Below are 21,600 nucleotides of genomic sequence, written 5' to 3'. Positions count from 1 at the left end.
GAACAATGTGTGTGTAGACAATTGAGTGACTTTTAATTGACTTTCTTTTTTTTTTTCAACCAGCTTTAACTGTTCAACCTAAGTGTTTCTTGAAGCACACATTTCACATGAAACTTCGAACCTAGGTGTCAAAACTTCCTGAATTATGACAAGTACCTTAGAGTGTCATTGTTGGTTTCTCCTTAATTTAAGGCACTCAATTCTTCAACATTGTATTTTTGTTTATTTGACAATTCCAGTAACTTAATTTAAAACACAGACAGAAATGCAATGTCTATTCTGCAAGACTCCAGGTTTATCAAAGCCAGTGATTGATGACCCAAGAAACATGGATAACAAAATCAAAACAACCATGGTTATGTTTAGAAAGATAAAAAGAACAACAGAATCCAGGATAGTGATACTTTAATGAAACAGAAATAGAGTAGAGATTTTCTAGTTATTATTTAAATACATGTTTTTTTGGTATTATTGATCTGTCTCTCCATCACTTTATCAGCCTTTGTAAGTGCCAGCTTGTGCTCAGGTCTGCGGACAGAACCCTCTGCAATTGCCAGTTCACTTCAAAATATACAGTGGTGTGCACATTTATTAGAATACCCCATTACTTCTGTTTTGATTTGTTGTGCTCATAAAATCAAACCACTGTAACTGAAAATCTTGGAAAATTGTGAAAAAGGACAAATGAGTGATGGTCTAATTTAATTGATGACTTTAATAGACCACACATGCAATTAAATTAAAAGAGCAAGAGAAAGGGAACACATACCCACAAATGATAAAATGCAACACGAGTGCCTATTGTTTCTATTATCACTGATTACTGACCAGGAATTGAAATGCTCACACCAAGAGGTTTTCATGCATATAAATGGCAAATCCTGAGGTGTGGTAATACATTTGCACACCACTGTGTGTATGTGTGTGTGTGTACATATACATATGAAAAATCAGGACATAAAAAGGAATAGTGCTGGGGTCACCACATGCTTCCCCAGGACCTCGGAGAACTAGAGGTTTCAGTCTGGGGAGTCCCACACAAAGATCAGAGTATGTGTGAGGGAGACTGTGGCTTGCCTTGTAGGGCACTCCAGCACCAACACAAGGCACTGAGGAGCTAGGATGAGGGTAAACCACACCTAGGACACCAAAGCATACCAGGCAGGAACCAGAGCACCCTGAGGGCAGCCAAAGCCCACACCGACCCAGCCCAAGCACCATGCTGGAGTGCAGCCTGCTGCTATTAGTGGCTGGATATGTTTTGAATGGAGGAGGTTGCTGCGCATTTCAAACCGAGTATAGCACAGAGTGAAAGATGGTGAGGTTGGGAACCTGCATTTACACATGCCAAAACACTGCACAATTACTGTATCTAGTAATTGGAGGAAGGAGAATAACCCTGTCAATCTGAGTAAAACATACAAAATGACAACAGGTAATCAAATGAGTACATTTTACATGTGGTACTTTTTGAAGTAGAATGTAAGCTTCTTTCTTCACTGTTATTTTTCTTGTAAAAAAAAATAAAAAATTACTGACCATTAATTCCAATAATTCTTTAGTGTGACGATGGTTGTATTGACAGCTCTTGGGGTACCCTGAAGTGCCAAACAGAGTGTACTAAAACATTGCCCCCCAAACAAACTACAAAAGACATGGTACCAGGGGTGTCGCATAAACTCTAAGATTAACGGCCCCTTCTGTAACCGACTTGTCGATAATTCTAAACCCGTAACTGGACCCATAAAGTGCCTGACCTTTTTTAATCTTAAAAAACAGGTCTGAACAATACAAATGGACAGGGAACAAAGCCTCTAATTGACAAATATCCTGGGGGCAGCCTGGAAAATTAAAGCATGACACAGTGGGACTTTGGAGGGTTAATTATACCTCTTTTGTTACCATATTCAAAGGTTGGAATCCCAGGCCTGGTGGCAAAATGACATGAGAGAATAATGTATGAAATCTGAAGGAAAACAAGTGATACACAAGTAATTGCTGATCTTTGTGTGTCAGAGGTTGAAGGTCAAGCAGAGATACTTCATAGACACTGGGATACAGAATGCATGTATTGGGTGTAATTGAAGGTTACAGGGTGAAAGCAGTTGGCAAGGATAAGAACAATACATCTTCACTGGCATAGCAACAGCCATTTATAGCCAAAGGAAATATTTAAGATGATGGGGAGCACTGTAAATTAGTCAATCAGTCCATCTGCCCTTGTTTCCATTTGCAGTTTATGAGTTTGGTAATTTATAGGACCATCCTACTGGGGGAAAATAAATAAAAATAAAATAGGGGCTATAGCATTTACTTTGGGAATATGCTGTATGTTCTTTGACATGCAAATATTTTCCTTGGTCACAGTTATAAGAGCACAGCGGGAAAATTAATTTTTTAGTGCAAATTATCTCAAGAAGAGATTTGCCACATAATGCAGGAACAATGTGCTGAATTAGTAAAATTACATTATTGACTTAGAATTAATTGTGGAATGACCCCCTTGGCTTGGGGTTAGGTAAGGACAAGGGTTATTAAAAGTAATATTGTTATATTTGTAAACAGAGCAGCAATGATTAGGAGATGAAACCTCACAGCTTGAAAACAGAACCAGGCTCCTTCTAGTGGTTCAACTCAAACTGCCAGAAGTAACACTTTGTTTTGAATTTTCTACTAAATGTATTGGTTCTCATGTTAGCTTTTGGTGGACCGGTCTGGTGTGAGATTTGGCGCCTCATTCTATATGCTAGATCGCTTTGTGAGTTTTTGATAATGCCAAGCTGGTCTGACCACAAAAAGCCTGGACTGAAGCCACACAGGGAGTTATGGGGACCATAAACCGGTGGGAATCCTACAAAGTGCCAAACAAAGTGTACAACACATACAGCCAAAAATATCCACTTACCTGCTTCAGAGGCCAGCTCAATGTGTGAGTCATCAACACACACATTTATTTTTAAATTTCAATACAAGCACACATTCATTGATGCCAGAATCTCTTTTTTTTTGTTAGAAATAATAAAATGAAATAATAATAAAAATAAATAAATAAATAAATAAACACATTCAGCTCTAAAAATTCTGGCATGGTGTTTTCTATTCACTCTCCACTGTAATGTTTAGCAGTTGTATACCATTACTGTAGCTGTTACTACATTAACCATATGATCACCTCTCAATTCTTTCAAACTCGACCCAGTTTTGAATATCAGGCTGCATGTTTTAAGTGAATAAACAGCGTTGGTATAATATGTTATACTTATTTTGCATGAAAGTTAACTCATTATTCATATACAGTTTATCAACTGACCAGTCATGCTGATTGAGAACTGAGATTTTTATGGGTCATTCTGTATTATGGTAATATACTTTATATTACAGGCACAAAGTTGAACAACTCACTTAATATAGCTTTAACCTTTGAGAAACCTGTCTGTGTGTCACTAACAGTCTGGCACCGTCATCTGTCTGCATTGATGATCAAGACTGGTGTAAAAAGTTCAATCTATTTTATGTGGCTCCGATTCAGGCATGCGAGGAGTCCGTAACACATGTCTATTGCAGTTACTAACTCACTTACAAACGAGTGCTTTACAGATCTTTGGTCTTGCAGCTAAATACAAGGCTCTGTCTGATGACAGTCAGTAACACCTACAGGCAATCCTTAAACCTCTCCCACTACACTGCCAGTGTCTCCTTTATGTGTTTTCCAGATGAAACATAAAAAGCATAACCCTCAGATTTATTACACGCTTGTCCTGACTTTCTTCCCTCTTCGGTGGTCTTAACTGCAGTGGTGGCTGAATCATTCCCCATTCTAAAGCCTTCAAAAATCTTCTGAACCTCAACCCACAGTTGGGCAGGTGGCTGTGGTGTAATAAGCTATCCAAATGGGCAAGCATTTGAAGTTGAAAAAAAAAAAAAAAAAAAAAAACATACATAACATACATATATAAACCTTTAATTAAACTAACAAGTTTTATCGGGTACATTTTTTAAAAGCTGCTTCTGTACTACAGTCTATTCAATATACTTAGTCAGTGAATAATGGTCAATTTGCACAAAAATACTGAATACAGACTACCCTCCATCAATAATTATTTTAGTCACTATATTACATTAGTATTCACCCTCATTCTTTTCTCTTTACCTGTACAAGAGCTCACAAAGCTGAAGCATTTTTTATACGTTTGTTCATTACAATCCTAGACACACAGCCAATGTTAATGCTTATTAATCAACATATTAGTACAGTACTATGATTATTAAATTGTTTCGCTTATTGTTTTCCAAGTAAACACAATATGTGCTGAATACAACTTACTGAGCACTAGCGGCAATGTCCTGGAATCTTATTGAACATTTTATTGATGTTCAATTCCATTTTGCTCCTCCAGAAATCTCCAACTTCCAGTCAACAGATGGCATCATTACCAGCTGTGTATAACACTAGCTGTGGAGGGGAATCTTTTGTTTCTCATTTAAGCACCACTGGAATGTCTCCTAAAACCACACTGATTTCAGTTAGATTCTTTTTCTCTCTGTATTAATCCCAGAAAGATCTTGGAAGTCTACGCGATGAATAAAACAGCCCATTAAGGCTTTCAAACGCCCCAGGATTTATAACTTCAACAATACTTTATGGTACATCCATACTGGGTATAACATGTTAAATGCCTTTATAAAAATGTAAGAAAGCAAGCCAGCACTAACCATGGTGGAAAAGAAATCTGACATTTAGCGACATCAGATTTCAGAGTCCTGATTTAATTACAGACATGAAAAACGAAAAACAAAAAAATGGGACTGTGTCTAGATTCACGGGGAAGCCAACCTTTTGAAAACTACAAAAGTGGCTTCTGAAGTACTATTAGGCAGAGTAACTTTGCAGTTGTAAAATAGAATGGATTTGGACTAAAAGTCACTTTGCATGTGTACTGTAAGTTGCACACACAACAACACACCTGTTTTCACGAGTCAAACAGAGCTCTTCATATGTACATTTAACCATACAATAGAAATAATATAGCAGACATTGTATCTGGATGCATTTATGAAGCAAATGTTACCAGTAATCACGATAATGCACAGGCACAGATAATGCAAGGATGCATTCAGATACTGAAAGGATTTAAATTCAATACTGGAGTAACAGAACTACTGAGAATGATTGTAATCAACATAAATATTAAGGCATAGGTAAAAAATAGATATACAAAAAGATACTCAAAGCTACTTATAACTTTTATTAATAAAAAGGCAAAAATTACATACAATTACATTTAATTTAAAACTCTGTGATTGATAGCAATACATCTTCACTAATATACACTTATGAACCGTAGGGCCCATTATAATCCTTAAATAGTCTTTTTATTTTTGACATGACTAGTTTCTCTAGCACATGTAAAATACAGTGCATTCTTCGATCAGACAGTAAATTGTAGTGCTTTAAATACATGTACGTTTTCCAATCACCATCCTGCCTGCAACAGAACCTCCATTTGACGGCTGGGCATGCCAGTAGGGCAGCTGGAGTAACAAGCTGTCCCTGTGAGTACCACAAACTGAAACCACACTGTGCAGTTTGTGCCTCGGCTGCACTGGAGCTCCAAGGGAGGCGGGCGGGTGGTCGGGGCCTAGGGGGTGCTCCATGGGTGGTCCGGCCGGTGAATGTTTATGATCCAAGCCAACCTAATCTAACTGGCTTGTTTAAGGGAATTGAAAATGATTTACAAGAACTGTGGCAGCCAGGAATAAGAAATCGAGGCAGAACTTTTAGTCTGTAGCAGTTTTCTGGAGCTCTCTTTCTCCTTTTTTTTTAGTCTTCAGACAGACGGACGATACTTAACATGGAGGCTCCGTCAAATACCAAAGAATTACAATTGCCACAAGAGTGGTATTCAAGCTGGGGTTCAGAGGATTTGCAATGGGATATGATGTATTTCACCTGTATTTTAAGAGCTCTAGGTCACTTTTTTAAATCTGTAGTTTGTTATTGAAGGCACAGTTCCTCCACTACTAAAAAATGTGCCATGGGATATTAATGTCAATACACAAGATCTTGGTTTAACCTTTCGATAGACAGCTTCTGTCAGCTGCCAGCTCTGTCCCCCCCCCCCCCTCCCCCTCCCCCCCCAATGTAATCAGTTAGTCGGGCACTCATGCCCATATGTTGGAAGTCTCCATCTAAATACTTGCACAGATTCTATGAACTTTGCTGTTAAATTGCAGTTTAACGCTGCTATTGTTTAAATTTGACTTAAAGATATGCATGCACTGTTAAATATTTGATTTTCATAACCTTGTTAACCCTATTTTCATTAAGGAATTAAGGCAGATATTCATTCCAAATATATTAGAAGTTGTGCTGTCAGTTTGTGAAATGTTACTGTGTTCTGATAACCTAAGTTGACTATTGTGAAAGGCACATGCTTTGTCAGTAGTTTATATTTCTTTATTTGAGATGATGCCACTAAAGAGACTGTAAATAGACTGCCTCTATCAGCAGTGTGTCATACACAAAAATTCAATCAGGAACACTTGACTAATTTGCCCAAATGAGGAGAAATGCAAGTCAAAGCCTCTGTCCTTGGTGTGTGCAGTATATTCTTGCAGATTGGATTATTAGCATTTGCACCAGCTCTGCATCTTGTGTGGCTCTCAAGTGCTCCCCTTTCTCTATAATCTGAATGCTGTTGCTTGGAAGAAGCAGGAAGCCAAGGTGCGGACAAGCACCACATCAAGACAACCCATGAACCAGTTTTCAAACATAAAAAACCTGCTTCCATCTTTAATCCATGTTAGAAACAAGTTTTCAGCCATAGCACTTTGTGTGCTTGTCAGATCCTTGATCTCAAACTGAGAAGGCCAAAGTGCTTGTAAGGCACAGCATTTTTGGTCACATGCTACAGCCAAATTATGCGTGTGTGTTCTTTTTGATTATAGGCATGTCATGAAGTCCTCACTGTAGAACAGTCTTTGGCCAAGTGGTCTCAATGCACTGTTGAAACAAACAGGATAAATAAACAAAATTAAAAGGTCAGCCTAAATTGATGTGATTTGGATCTTCACAGTAGATGTCAGTCAGGGTGGTCTCTGTGTTTGTCTTATTTCTACATCATAAAAAAGTTACTTTGTTTGAAGAAAGGAAGTCTGCCTGGAACGACATTGGGGGGGGGGGGTATGTTTTCCCAAAGGCTGCCGAGGTTTACACATCATAAACAAACACACAGACTGCTGCACAGCTTGTACCAAATCTTTGAAAAAAATACATACGTGTGCGTGTGCGTGTGTGCGTGTGTGTTTTTTAAAAAGACAGCTCCAGAATCTGGTTTTCCAGTTTCCTCTCCTGGCAGCTACCAACGAGGCTCATCTCCTTTCCAGAGAAAACAAAGCTCAGTTGCATTCCCAGAGTTCAATTTACTGTTACATTGGAGGCCTGTGGATTGAGGTTTGGGCTGTGCCTCTCAACCAGGGAGGTGGGTGGGTGCTTACGTACATCGGTTGGGGGCCTCAAATTTACTGAAGCGAATTCGCAGGAACTGCTCTGAAGTTCAAGGCACACTAGTAACCATTGGCTAAAACAACATGCCCTTCCCTTCCAAAATTTCAAACACATTAGACCCTCAACCTTGCTGACCACACAAGGCCTGTTGCCAGAAGCTAAAAAACAGTACTACAGTGAAATCTCCAACAGCTTCCCCTTACTTAAATCCCAACCGTGCTCCAGATAGTCCCCCCCCCCCCCCCATATTCTATGTATGCTGGTGTGTGTGGACACCATAACTTGCCATCTTGGATAAATATACTTAAATGGGCACAGCTAGTGCAATGTTTTGGGAGGAAAAAGTCTATTTGTCCTCCATTCTATAGCATTGTACAGGATTTACTACCATACGTGTTAATTAAAAATGACTGTGAATATACTATAGGGCAAGTTAAGATTTTTTCAGCATAGATTGACGTTCAACTTTACTCTGGAGAACATAATCGAGATTTTAACTTCCTTAAGTACAATTAGCGCCAAACCACAGAGGACAATTGAAATGGCCTTCATATGCTTCTGCTTCCTTAGTTAAAGGTATTGTATTAATAATGAAGCAGGTAAATCAGATTATTTAAGTTACCAGGTTAAATTTCCTGGATTGCTCAGGCAGCACTTTTTCACAGCTGCTAAATATTAAGTTGGTCATGAAGCACGCCAGGCCCAAAACCAGCACTCCACTATCCCTGAACATTGTGGTACAAACACATATGGTATGCCTGTCCTCCAGCTGAAATCTCATCAATACAACCAGAATAGTTTACTTGATTGCACTGTGCATGCCAGAAGTTTATATAACTGAAATACCATGTCTTGGCACAAAACATAATAATTGTGCTTACTTTTTTAATATATGTTTTTTTCCCCAAAAAATTAGACTGCCAAGTGCATTAAAAAAAAAAAAAAAAAAAAGGAGGGGGGTTTCCTAAACAGATCTTGTATTAGATACACTTTGCTGCAGACTGAATCCCTACTGTACTATTATTATTATTATTATTATTATTATTATTATTATGCATTAGGAATACACCTTAAAGTGTTGTCTGAGTTATTTCCAAAACACTGTGTGGTGTATACGGGAGGCATGGTGGCGTGGTGCATTTAAATCAGTTCATTCTGCTGATCTTTCCTGACTACAACGAGTGTCTCTAGATTTAAAATCTAGCAGGCTAATCATTTTTAACAAGTGGTTACTACCTAGGCAACTGCCCAAACGTGTTTAAAACAAATGCAATATGCAAAACTACAATCGGGGTAAAGAATAAAGACAATAGTGGCCAATCTGGGGAAAACAAGCAAACACAAAATCAGTATAAATACACAGAACCAAACACATAAAAGAAATGCACAGCTAGATTATCAAAACCAAACAAAAACAAATTACATTGTAACACGAAACCACAAGCTGCATGCAACAAACACTCCTTAATTTAATTCACAGCACACAGCTTTAAAAAGTTTTAAAACATTTTCAAACAGTTAAAGCACATGGCTTACCTGATGTATCCTTCCAAACAAAGCTTTCTTAAGTATTGCATCAGTTTTCACGCATTGACTTGGGAACCATTTGTTAGAATGTCTGTTTCATTGGGGGAAACATTCATCAGCGGGACCGAGCAACTTGCTGTACGGCAGATACTTTTTCGTGATAAACCAAGATAGTTTTTAGTATTGTGTTGGTTTGACACAGTAATTCTAAATATAACAGTAATATTGCTAGACGCTTGCAATCACATCTCAAACCTGACATCGGAGCGCTTCTTCCTGCGTTCGTTTTGTTTGGGAGGGTGTATAGTTTTGCGGCAGGCAGTAAGCAAAGACAGTGCTTTTGACAGCTCATCTTCTGCATTGAATTGCCAGCAGTGTGTAGAAACAGGTAAAAATCCGTCCTGCCTATCTATTTTTAATGTAGTAGATTACCTATATAATTATTCATTAATCGTGGAAGACTATATTATTTATCTTGACGCCGAAACGGATGCTTATGACAATGCAGCCACTTGTTCTTGCCAGCATTGTCTCGTACAGCGTGTTTCATGTAGCAGTGACATTGTGTAGTTAATAATACAACATATTGCGATCAGTTACTGTAAGCAATTGATAAATGAAAGTGGCTTCAGAACATGTTTTTACTCTGTATAATTTGCTTTTTATCAGGTAAAGTACATAACACTAACTAAACATATGGAGTTGTGACAAATGACGTTGATGTATGTTGAAATGTATTATGTATTAGATTTATTAATATTCAATCCACTCATTCAAAAAGTTTTTCTTTTTCAAAAAAATAGCTGATGATTATAAATTCCTCTGTACCTCTCTCCCTGTAACGGTCTTCAAGACTCACACCGAATCCCTAAATAACAAGGGAGTACTAATATAGTCGCCTCAGTTTCACTGTCTAGATAATGAATCGCAAGGTTCAGTTTACTGTGAGACTGGTAATACCTGCAGGAAGCAGCTATGGAAGATCTTGCTAATGTTATTTGATTTGTATACACAGCAGAACAGGGTTTATTTTGCCTTTTTGTTTTTTTGTTGTTTTTTTTTTTTTTTTTTTTTAGCTCAGTGTAATGGAGTTGCAGGCAGTTGTAATGGCTGCTGGAGGGGGCTCCCGAATGATGGACCTCACTTACAGCATGCCTAAACCCCTGCTCCCTGTGGGAAACAAACCCCTGATTTGGTACCCTCTGAACCTGCTGGAGAGAATCGGCTTTGAGGGTAAGAGCTAAGTTGCCAACTTTTTCAATTACAGGGTGAAACTTCGTGGCCAAAAGTTTAATGTATCAGAATCTAAATAAATAAGTTTGGCATATATCTTCAAAACCAGTTGCTCAAATCTGGTAACAAATTTCATGGATATTTCATTTTAAAAAAAGTCCACACCATTTTATTGACTGCAGAACTTGATGAAACAATGGATAGACATTTGCCATGAGACGAGGATTGCCAACCGTCTAAAATAGTCACATTAGTACTGTCTGTAAACCAGTAAATAACAAAACATATCCGTGAATTTGGATCGAGATGAAGGATGGTATACTCGTATGCTTTGCCTCTTTATGAGATCGGCTCGTATATAATAAAACTACACTGACCATCACTTTATCCAATTTCCTGTTTTCGATATTGCCCACCCCACAAAACACACTAAACAGTCAGCAGCTGCTAAAACTGTTGCTTAATTACTTAGTTCATGTGCACGTGACGGCGCGAGCACAGACTTTATATTTGCAACTAACAGGCGTGTAGTTGTTGTTGCATTGAGGAGAAAAAATGGCAGATTCGGAAGAAAGCCTTTCTGAAGTCACTGAAGACGTACCACCAAAAAAATCAAAAACTAAAACCACGACCACGGCAAGTAGGCTCTGTTCTTTTCAGCCTTCCTGTTGTAAAGAGGGTGAATTTAAGCAGTGGATACAGCCAGACTCGAGTAATAAACATCCCACTGTTTGCTGTTTGGCTTTTAGCATTGCTCGTGGGGGGAGAAATGTACGGAGCCATGCAACAAGTGGTAAACACGTCGCAGCCTTCAGAGATTGCAAATTTTCTTGTAAATGCGAATGACAGATTGTGAATCATCAACATTTAAACAAAAAGTAACAGAGTCCAACATGTCCAAAGCTGATGCGGAATCGATTTTTACTGTAATAATGTCCTGCTTTGAAGAAGATGGCTTTTAAACGTAATGGCACTCGGAACAGATGCAAAAAAATTTGATGCTTTCAAGATTTAAATAAATGCAACCTAATATTTTTCATATTCACTGTAGCTGTCACGTTGTTACGCTGTGCTCTGCCGATGCATGCAAGGCGCTACCAAAGACTGTAGAGCAGTTATACAGGGATATCCACAGTCTTTTCTCTAACAAACGACAACAACTTTGCAAAGACTTCCAAGCTTTTATGGAAGCAGACACATGTAAGATTCTGAAGCTGTGTTCAACTGAATGACTAAGCCTTTTGGAGTGTGTTCAAAGAGTGCTAAACCAGTATGATGCCCTGGTAAGCTACTTTTCTGATTGGCTAGTAACAGTGGACCGAATTGCTCAGTAGCTGTTGGACCCAGTTACAAAATGCTTTTCCCTCTTTTTGGCCTCCGTGTTACCTGTGTTTGTAAACTTTAACAAGCTTTGTCAACAAAATGCTCCATATATAGTTAGACTGCATGGTGAATGTGTAACAATGTTATAAACAGTAATGGCATATTTCATCAAACCATCCGCTATAGTTAATTTAACAGTAGAAGATCTGCAGCATTTTGATGCCAGCCACTAGAAAGCAAAAGAGAACATTTTCATTGAATTGCAAACCAGAAGACAACTACACGAAGCAGCGGACCAGCACACTGTAAACCAGTTCATGGATAATGTGCTACAGTTTTATTTAAATGCAGTGAACAGTATCAAAAAACTAGTGGCAATTAACAATAAGGTGCTGAAAATAGTACCGTTCTTCAACAAAGCAGTCAAAGTACAGTGAGTACGGGAGACATTGTCCAGCTTGCAGTGCTTTTCCCACAGATTGTCAATGGAAATATGGTGGACAGCCTTTATAGGGTACCAAGTGACTGACTTTAGGGATCTTCGATGGAATCTGGTGGCTGATGAACATTGGCACAATATCACTCTTTTGTCGACACCCAGTGGAAAGTCACGTTTTCCTACACTTGTCAAGTGGCTATGATGGCTTTGCCACACAGTACAGCAGACATAGATCAAAATTTTTGTAAATGAACCTGGTAAAAACAGACATAAGAAATCAACTGTCTACTGACGTGTTTGATGGAATTCTGAAGGTTAAGAATGCCGTTGGAAACAGTACCAGCTTCAAACCAACGAAGTAAATGATAGTCTGCAAACGTGTCCATGTATGACCATAAGAAGTAAAAAGAAAGACCTAAAGAAATGTGAATACATACAAATACACTATTTTTAATGGTGTTTTATTCTTTCCGTTTTATTTTTTTCTAATTATGTCAGAAAAAAAATACAATGCCAGTGAAAAAAGGCAACTTCATGTCAGTAAAAACAAAAATGCAACTTTGGCAACCCTGGACGAGATGTATTCTTCTTGCTGTGGAATGAGTATAGTAGGTTGTGGAGTCTTGACCTAGCTACATCAGGTTGGTGCGGTGAAACTGCAATATCCTCTTCACAACTTCTCTATGTGAGTACGTACTTCGATCTGGTGGTGGGCTCATCCATGATTACTGATGGCAGATCACTTTAGTGGGTAACCCCACAGTTGACAAATTTCTTTTCCAGGCCATTGCACATTGGATTTGTTCCATCGTATTGAAGCAAAATGATTAGTTTTTCTTTATTTTGAGGCATGCTTTTTTAACACAGAAGTGAATAGCAATATGACTTTCAGAAGACAATATGGAGTTCTTCTGTGAATATAGTTTTAGTGGCGAGTGAAATCACCTACTGTGGGAACAGTTCCCCAGCGTTCTGGACCGTTTACACTTCTGATTTGGTGGCTAGTAGGGAAGCTCATGGCTTAAATGCTATAAAAGTATGAACTGCAAAAATTATGAATGACAGATATAGGTATCAGCTTGATGTCAGTGCCTTTACAGGTTTGTACACTGGAATACATTCAATATGTATCTTTTCCTTATATACATACACAATATTGTTTATAAAATTGAAATAGTACTCTAATACCACTTTCACACACAAATGCAGTGACTGAGACGTCTCAAAGGCGTTTGAATTTTTTTTTAATTTACTCATTCACACAGCACAAAGTTGCGCAATCTATGCCGGTTTAATACCGCCATTCCCCTTTCACACAGGCAGAGAGATCATGCAAGTACAACTTTCAAACCTGGCAGTCAACAGATCGTTTTCATGGCAACGGAAACCAAACAAATAAATAAAGCAAAATAACGTGGGTAAGCTATTTCAAAATAAACGAATATATTGTGAAAGATCCTCACTCTTTCAGCACGATTGACTGACTCTTAATTGAATTTTAAGAATTTTTTGAAGAACCTAATGGAAATAAATAAACAAAATAAAAGCCTAACTCCACACAGAGTACTAACTAAACTTTTTCTTTTAGTACAAATTAACATCGGCAAACAACACAGCCACACACACATTTCTCTGGCATGGACAGACAACCCTATCCCTGCCATCCACCCACTTTTCTTTTTTCAGGCAGGGATCCACCCTTCCACAATATATATAGGCAGCAAAATTCTGTCTATCTGTTTGCATATACATATATATAAAATTTGCGAGTGTGCATAATGTATCCACTCTGCACAGGAGCATTGTGCAACTAACTAGTAAACATAACCTAGACAGGTATATCAATTTCTTATCTTTTAATGAATGGCACTGGAGAACTGTACTGTACTGTAAATTTCCACGTGCTTGCTTTGTCCTATCTATTATATGTGTGTGTGAAAAATTGAAATAAAAATATTTAGGTGGGGAAGCATTATTGGTATTATTTTCATTCAGCTCAGCTGTCTGATATCAACTGCAGTGTATTAAAAGTTGTAGGCTTGTCGACCATCAAAACAAAAGTTCTACCTGTTGCACTGTGCAGTCAACAGCTGCAAAAAAAATGCAGATGATACATATTATATATATATATATATATATATATATATATATATATATATATATATATATATATATATATATATATATATATATATATATAGATATAGATAAAAATATATATATATATATATATATTTTTAACAGCCTTTTGTGTGTGTTGTTCGCTTTGAGTTTCCTCTGCATTCTTCACAAGTCCCTCGATCACATAACTGGGTTTGTGCAGGGTCTGTGCCCCCAAATTCTACTGCACAGTTTAAAAGTGCCACATCTGTTTAGAGGCTGCAACTCCTAGAATTGTAAAATGAACAGTTCCTTAACGTCTTGCGGTCTCCAGTTACTACCTCGTTCTTGATCGGCCATTGTGTTTGAAAAAAATGAAAGCATGTAACTCTAATGACAAAAATACCTAACACGTCTGTTATACATTCACATGGGATGTTGACTTTCAATCCACAGCCACTGTAGCGCTTCAGTACAGGCATAGTATTTCACACAGGAGTTAAGACAGTTCAGTGCCCTCTATGAAACACCTCACGAGGTGGTTCAGAGACGGCATAAAATATGACGGCTCTGTGGCAGTATAGGGAATTCACACAGACCAAAATGCAGCATCTGAGTCGTCGTGTGTTAAAGGGGTATAATAGAGGGCTTTTCTAATTGGTTACAAAGATTGGTAATTCTTTAATGTCTTACCAATGAGGTGTCAATGGAACACAATTTAATGTCATTAGTAGCTAACAGAATGTGTTTGTTCAGGATATAGCAAGAGAGATGTTCCATACAGGTGTGTAAAAAAAACTCCAGCTGAAGTATGGCTACAGTCTCTATCACACCCACTTTAAACTCTGGTGTCTGCTTAAAACGTGTATTACAGTGAAATAGGTTAAATCATGGCTGGAACCAGTCCGTATTGAACCTGCTGCCTGTATTTTCCAAGATGATTATGCTTTTTAGTTATTTAAAAATAATGTCTCATAAAAGGACATGTGATTTTGCTGACCTTCCACAAATAGAGAATGCAGGGAAGCATATTGATCAGATGCTTTTGATCTACAGCACAAAGTCACAAGAACCACATATTCAAATGTGATGAAACTTGGTCAGGACATTCTTTAGCTCAAGTATTAGAGTATTAGAGTATCAGGATATAAAGAAACTTTTCATCAGAGGGTGGGGTATTCAACTGACATACTTGTTTTGACTTGCACTTAAAAAGTTAACTGCAGTTGTGTTTATTTCTTTCTGCTATTGAGCTGGTTGGCAGATATCCTCTTGAGGAGGGGGGAGGGGGGAGATAGTGAGACTAAGGGGTTGTAAATTAAACCGAATTGAGTTATCATTACACAACTCTTAAGTGTTTTGATCAGATCTGGTTTGTGTTGCTAATAAATTAGAGGGTATATTGGGAGATAAATCGTGAAGGTATTTATATATTTATACAGAGCTGTTATTGTCTACATGAGCAACCCCCCTCTCCCCCTACAGAGCAGTTTGACTGAACTGGGCTGTCTCTTTGCCTCACCTATGTTAAGTTTCATGTACAGGTCAGAGTGTTGGTAAACTGTTCTTACAGTTAGCTGCTTCACCATGTGAGCAGAGTGTACATTAATTTACATTTTTATACGTTTGTGTACCTGCACACATACTCTGCCAGGCAACTTTCGGGCAACTTTTTCAGCCACTTTTTTTGGGAAACTTATGAAACAGTTTGCTGTAGATGGTATTTAAGTAATTTTGACCATTTAAATAGCTCAAGCCACAGTATCTCAACTGTATTTATTTAAGTAACCTACAAGAAGTGACTAGACAAGTTACCAGAATAAGTTAGCTGGTGTACATGGGTTTTAGTCAGCAAGTGGTATAATTTTCAGTTCACAAAAGGTCAAGCGCTTACACTAACCACAAACTGGGACAGACATGATCTTATCTTGGAATGTCCATTCAAAATTCAGACAGGTATTCAAATATTCTTTCATTTGCAAAAATCATTATATGTACAGTAATGCTGTATTCAAGCATAAAATAGGATCCCAGCATAAAATAAAACCAACACCTTGATCACTATACATAACCTTTCGCTTTGAAGTTGTGCCAGTGTTGGAAAGCTGATGTTCCTGCTTCTGTATCCCCAGATTCTGACTCCCTTCCTAAATCTGAAGCAGCACCTGTGACTTTTGGCACTATTTGGCAGCTTGGGCAGCATGCTTATCCTAATCTGCACTGTTTACTTCTTGCTGTCAAAATTTTAATAGAGGGTCCAGAGCAGTTGTGTTGATCGTCTGTTTTTTTTTTTTTCTTTTTTTTTTGTTATATATTAATCTCACACATTAGACAGAGCTGTTTTTTCACTTGCCGTTTTAGAAATATCTTTGGACAGGAATAGGGACATGGGTTACTTGCTATATGGTTGAAAATGCCAGGATCGAAGCCAAGTTCCAGAGGGGATGTTTGAGTTTAAAAATAAACAGAAACATAAGTGTATTATTGTCGAAAGCTACTGTACCACTTATTGAGCTAATTCACTTAATTTACTGTTTGCTGTCTGTTTTTATTCTGCACTTAGAGGTGATTGTCATTACAACAAAGGACGTTCATAAGCAGATGCACGTAGACACGAAGATGAAGTTGGAAATGGTCATTATACAAGAGGACGCAGACATGGGCACAGCTGACGCCCTGCGGCACATCCAGCAGAAAATCAAGGTGGGCATCTTCATTTTTACAATTACTAATTATGGTTTGTTTATAGTGCTGGGACAAAAACAGGATTTTAATGTTTGGATATTCGCTCATAATTTAAATATTCATTTGGATAGTCATTCCTTTTTCAAAAATTAATAAAAGCCATTACTCTGAACGAGGGCAGAGACAGCATAGCAGCAAGGGGCGTGGCCTTGGCCCCTGTGTGTGTGTGCGCGCGCCTTTGTTTTACAGCAAGATGTTACAATATGTAACACGTAAAAATAGGAAAATATCCCAGGAGTAAAGAGTAAGTTGTGTATGACCTTACTTTACCCCAGTGAATTAACTACAAAACAAAGCATGGCAAATAGCAGTTCCAGTTAAATGCTGTTTTGTTTATTCCTTCAATAATTAGTACGCATTTTATTTATTTTTTCTTTTTGTTCATTCCTTGCCATTGCTGTTTCTTCACAGTAAACAGTGGCCATCGACACGTTTTCGTAAAGTAATAACATCAGGTTTACTTGTGCCATAGTGTAGCTGAACAAGCAAACGAAAACTGAAATTTAACTTTAAACACTTCAAATAAGCAGTATTTATCCAGTTTAAGCGAGCAATTTCAGAATTACGTGTTTGCCTTTTTTCTGTCCCATTTGTAGCGAATACGAACATTTGTGTCCGAATACATGTCAAAACATATTTGTTCGAATACTCGGATATTTGTTGCGGCACTATTTATTTATTTACAGAAGAGAAAACATAGGGCTCTTATTTTGCACTGAGAAATGGCTATTGTTTTGTGGTAAATTGAAACTTTATGTACAGTAAATACTGAAAAGCATTTAGTTTCAATTATTTTGTGATCCAATAACTGCAGAGCTGCATGTAAATTAATTAATATACCTAGTCACAAAAATAATACAATAACCAGATTCCCCTCCACTGGACCCCCTCTGATTTAAAAAAAAAAAAAAAAAAAAAGAATAATTACTGCTTTTTAATGATTTAAGTTGCAACCATTGACAGAAACATCTCAGTGGAGCAAAAGAGGATTGGATCAATGATGGGCATCAGAAGGGTTAATGATAGACACTGGGTCTTTGGGTTTCGGTGATTCAGCGATTTTGCCATTTGGAAACTGGAGTGATTTATAGATTAACAATGCTACTCTATGAAGTTTGTAAGTTAAGCAAAAAAAAAAAAAAAAAAAAAAAGAAAAGCAGTTAGATCTCTAAAGGCCACAAACACGCAGCAGTCATGGTCAACACTTTTCTGTTACTGCTTCACAGACTCTGTTCAGAGTATTTTACGTGGGGGCCCTGAATGGGCCATAGAAAAGGGGCGCTCCAGGTTTCACCCGGTCCCTGTGTGGAAAGAGTGAGGTCAGCAGGGCTATTGAAGAAGCAGATCCTGTGTGCTGCTGAGAGATCACTGATCCATGCATTCCTGGCTGGCTGAATGAATCGCCTCATTTCACCTGTTGAAATCCCACCTCCCTCTGCTTTCTAAACATATGATGTCAGAACGCTCAGTGCTGTCCAACAGGCAGGTCACTGAGTCCTCACCGGAGTTAGCCAGGCCTGGAGTACATGTGTTTGCGAAAATATTATACTGTATCTGGCTACCAGTGTAGCATCTTACCATGTCTTAAGCTGAGGGGACACAAGTCTACATGTTGCTAGAAAAATGTAGAAAGGGATACTTTTTTTGTAGAAAGTGTCGTGCAAGCTACACGTTTCAGGCAACTTTGTTTTAAGCAACTGTATTAATGGACTGTTGATTTTGTAGAAGCAACATTACATCATAGAATAAATCAGCCAATGAAAGTGATGCAAAAAGTCATGTGACTGTCTTCGCTGGCGAAAAAAATGGCAGAGCTGGTGTGAGGGAGACTCTCCTTATCGATTTTTTTTTTTTTTTTTCATTTTTTGTTCTCTTTCATAGGTGGCAAGTAAATATGTGTTAATCGGTCCATTCCTGCTAGTTAATACCACGAGATGTACTGGAACGACATTAAAGTCGACAAAATTATACATATTATATTCCTTAAAAAAAAAAAAAAAAAAGAGATTTACTATTATGAACCATTTTAAACATAATGCTGTGTTGGCATTATAGTCTAATATTAGAAATTACAACAACAACAAAAAAAGCCTGTTTGGTGCCATTAGAGCGTTCATGTTAAACTGCAGTTTGCATTGCGTTTAAGTTCCCAAGTTGTGTTTTCAGTATCATTTTGTCTCAAATAAAGGTTTTCATTTGATACAGGTTAATAGTAATGGATAAAGTGAGTCCTACTTTTTATTTAAAGCCGTTTGAACATTGCAGTTCAGCAGACACAAGTTGCAAATATTGTTACACAGTTACTGATTTGTAGAAGACAAACAAAATCCTCTCCCAGCATAGTTCGAAATTTTGTTCAAAATAAGTAATATAAAAAAAACTTTAACAATAATCACATTTCAACTTCTCTCTATTTACAATTAGTTTTATTTATACAAATACAGAAAAACATTCAAGCAAAACAGTCAAGCCAAAAATAGCACATTCAGAACAAAAATTATGAGGGTAATGGTAGATATTAGGCTCCTATAATTATATATATATATATATATATTTAAGAATACAGTTTATTTCATTATATTGAGAAAAAAAATGCTGATCAATTATGTGGACACTAATAAACACAAATAAACTTTGATAGAAAATGTCAACATTTTCTCCATACTGTAGAATAGTGCCCTCTGAAATCTGAAGCAACAATGTAGAAGCAACAGGTTTCATTCTGTATTTTCTAGCAACGTGTAGACTTACCCCTTACAGTGCAGGTAAGACACACACACAGAAGATAAATACACTAAATTAAAATGGAGACATTCTGAAATTCTGTCAATTTTTTTGCCAAATTTCCTAGTAGCTGGTCCCAGCTTGTATTGAGTGCACATATTTGTCTTTGTTTAAATATAAAGGGATTAGCCCTGCGATTAAATATATAGATTTTTCCGAGCGGTACCTACCCATGACAAACTGCAATGTGAAGACAGATGAGCCCTGGAAACAAATAATGAAATTTCATTGGGTTGTTATATTCATTGTTCAGTGCATTGTGGGAGATGAAACATGCACACGTACGATGCAAATGCTGTGGTACAAATACAGTAGGATCAATTGATCTTCACAGCAGTCGATCTAATACCGCTTTAAAAAATATATATATACACACACACAAAAACACACAGTCAGCACTCGGATATCCTTTACCCAGGCACACGTCAGTCGCATTTTACCACCCTTGTATTAAATATAAAATCATTATATATGTCACAAATTAATGCACTTACCCATCACATGCGATTTCTGACTCACCAGTATTTTGATACAAAGCCCATCTCTTCAATGTTACAGTTTATGCATGCCAAATCAATTCGTGCAGTTATACAGCGCTTCCTCCAGTTTGCAACTGACGAAAATGCAGCCAAAACAAAGCAAAGAGACAAGCTACGATAACGTTTTTTTTTTTTTTTTTTTTTTTTTTTTTTTTTGGTGTGCATTTTCATTTACAAGTGAACTATGACATTGGGCCTTATCAAGAACAAATTCTGCAATTTTGAATACTGACTTTGGATACTGTTTTAATTCTGGAAACTGTTGTTGTTGTGTGTGTGTGTGTGTGTGTGTATATATATATATATATATATATATATATATATATATATACAGTACTGTATATATACGTTTTGTTAAATTGCATGACCTTTTACGTTGTACGCAGTTCTGTGCATGGATAACATTTTGCTTTTGTTTTGCTGTTGGGTCGTTAACAGGGAATTTTACATACTGCTACAATATGTACCGGATTTAAAAGTATGTATTGTATTACAATCTATGTGTCGTCTCTTTTGGCAAGTTATATTTTAAGAATCATATAGTTCTGAGTTGGAATACTACTTCTGTTGAAAATATAGTACTGTACCAACAAAACCAATACAGTCCTTATGTATTTAGGTCAGCCAGGGTGTCCTCGGCTCACCCTGCACCAGCAACCCCTGTGGTCTGGCCGGGCCACTGCGGGCTTCCCTATAAGCTGCCCAGATCTGCGTTGTCCTCCGACACTGTAGCTCTGAGGTGGCTGCATGGTGAGTCTGCAGTATGAAAAGAAGCAGTCGGCTAACAGCACACGCTTCGGAGGACAGCGTGTGTTTGTCTTCACCGCTCCTGAGTCAGCGCAGGGGTGGTAGTGATGAGCTCAGCCTAAAAATTGTTGGATATTCTAAATTGGGAGAAAATATAAAAAATAATTGGCGACTACTAAATTAAAAAAAAAAAAAAAAAAAAAAAAAAAAAGCCCTAAGATTTTGAATGGGCTGCTCCCCTGTCAGATTAAAGAGGTATACACAGTAAGGTTGATATTAAAGTTCCTCATTTGATTGTGTTCTGTGCAGTATAATATTCATGTGTAGCTTGCTGTGGTTTAATAGCCATCTTCAACAACAGTAGATGAAATTTGAGTTTCCTGGTTAGCTTGCTTACAGACTACAGTACTTTAGGGAGATATGCCCTGCCAAAGACCACAAGATACAGTCTTACAACTCTAGAAACTCTGAATTGTACAGTAATTGCAAGTCGTCGTCCACCAACAAACAAGCTTTTTTTATTTGCTGCACTTCTTTGGCTTGTCTCTTATAGTTAAATATATAATCTTATCTTGCACTGTGTCCAACTGTGTTTATTTGTGTTTGAAAGGTCACTTACAGTCAAACAAATGCACATGCCTTTCCTACATCCATAG

The 21,600-nt window shown here is 37.6% G+C and overlaps 1 protein-coding gene across 1 annotated transcript in view; it reads left to right on the top strand.

Annotated features, from left to right (window-relative positions):
- The first annotated feature begins 9,184 nt into the window (after positions 1–9,184).
- The window catches only part of LOC121327025 (translation initiation factor eIF-2B subunit gamma-like), a 38,888-nt gene continuing 26,472 nt past the window's right edge, over positions 9,185–21,600 (top strand). Inside the window, exons 1-3 of the mRNA XM_041270784.1 lie at positions 9,185–9,422; positions 10,111–10,267; positions 16,693–16,832. Of these exons, the coding sequence (XP_041126718.1) occupies positions 10,120–10,267; positions 16,693–16,832 (288 nt within the window). The 5' untranslated portion in view covers positions 9,185–9,422; positions 10,111–10,119. The remainder of the gene's footprint in view (positions 9,423–10,110; positions 10,268–16,692; positions 16,833–21,600) is intronic.

Source organism: Polyodon spathula, chromosome 14 (assembly GCF_017654505.1).
Source record: "Polyodon spathula isolate WHYD16114869_AA chromosome 14, ASM1765450v1, whole genome shotgun sequence".
Classification (NCBI taxonomy): Eukaryota; Metazoa; Chordata; class Actinopteri; order Acipenseriformes; family Polyodontidae; genus Polyodon; species Polyodon spathula.
Note: the sequence above shows the minus strand (reverse complement) of the source record. Positions and strands in the feature narration are given on the sequence as shown.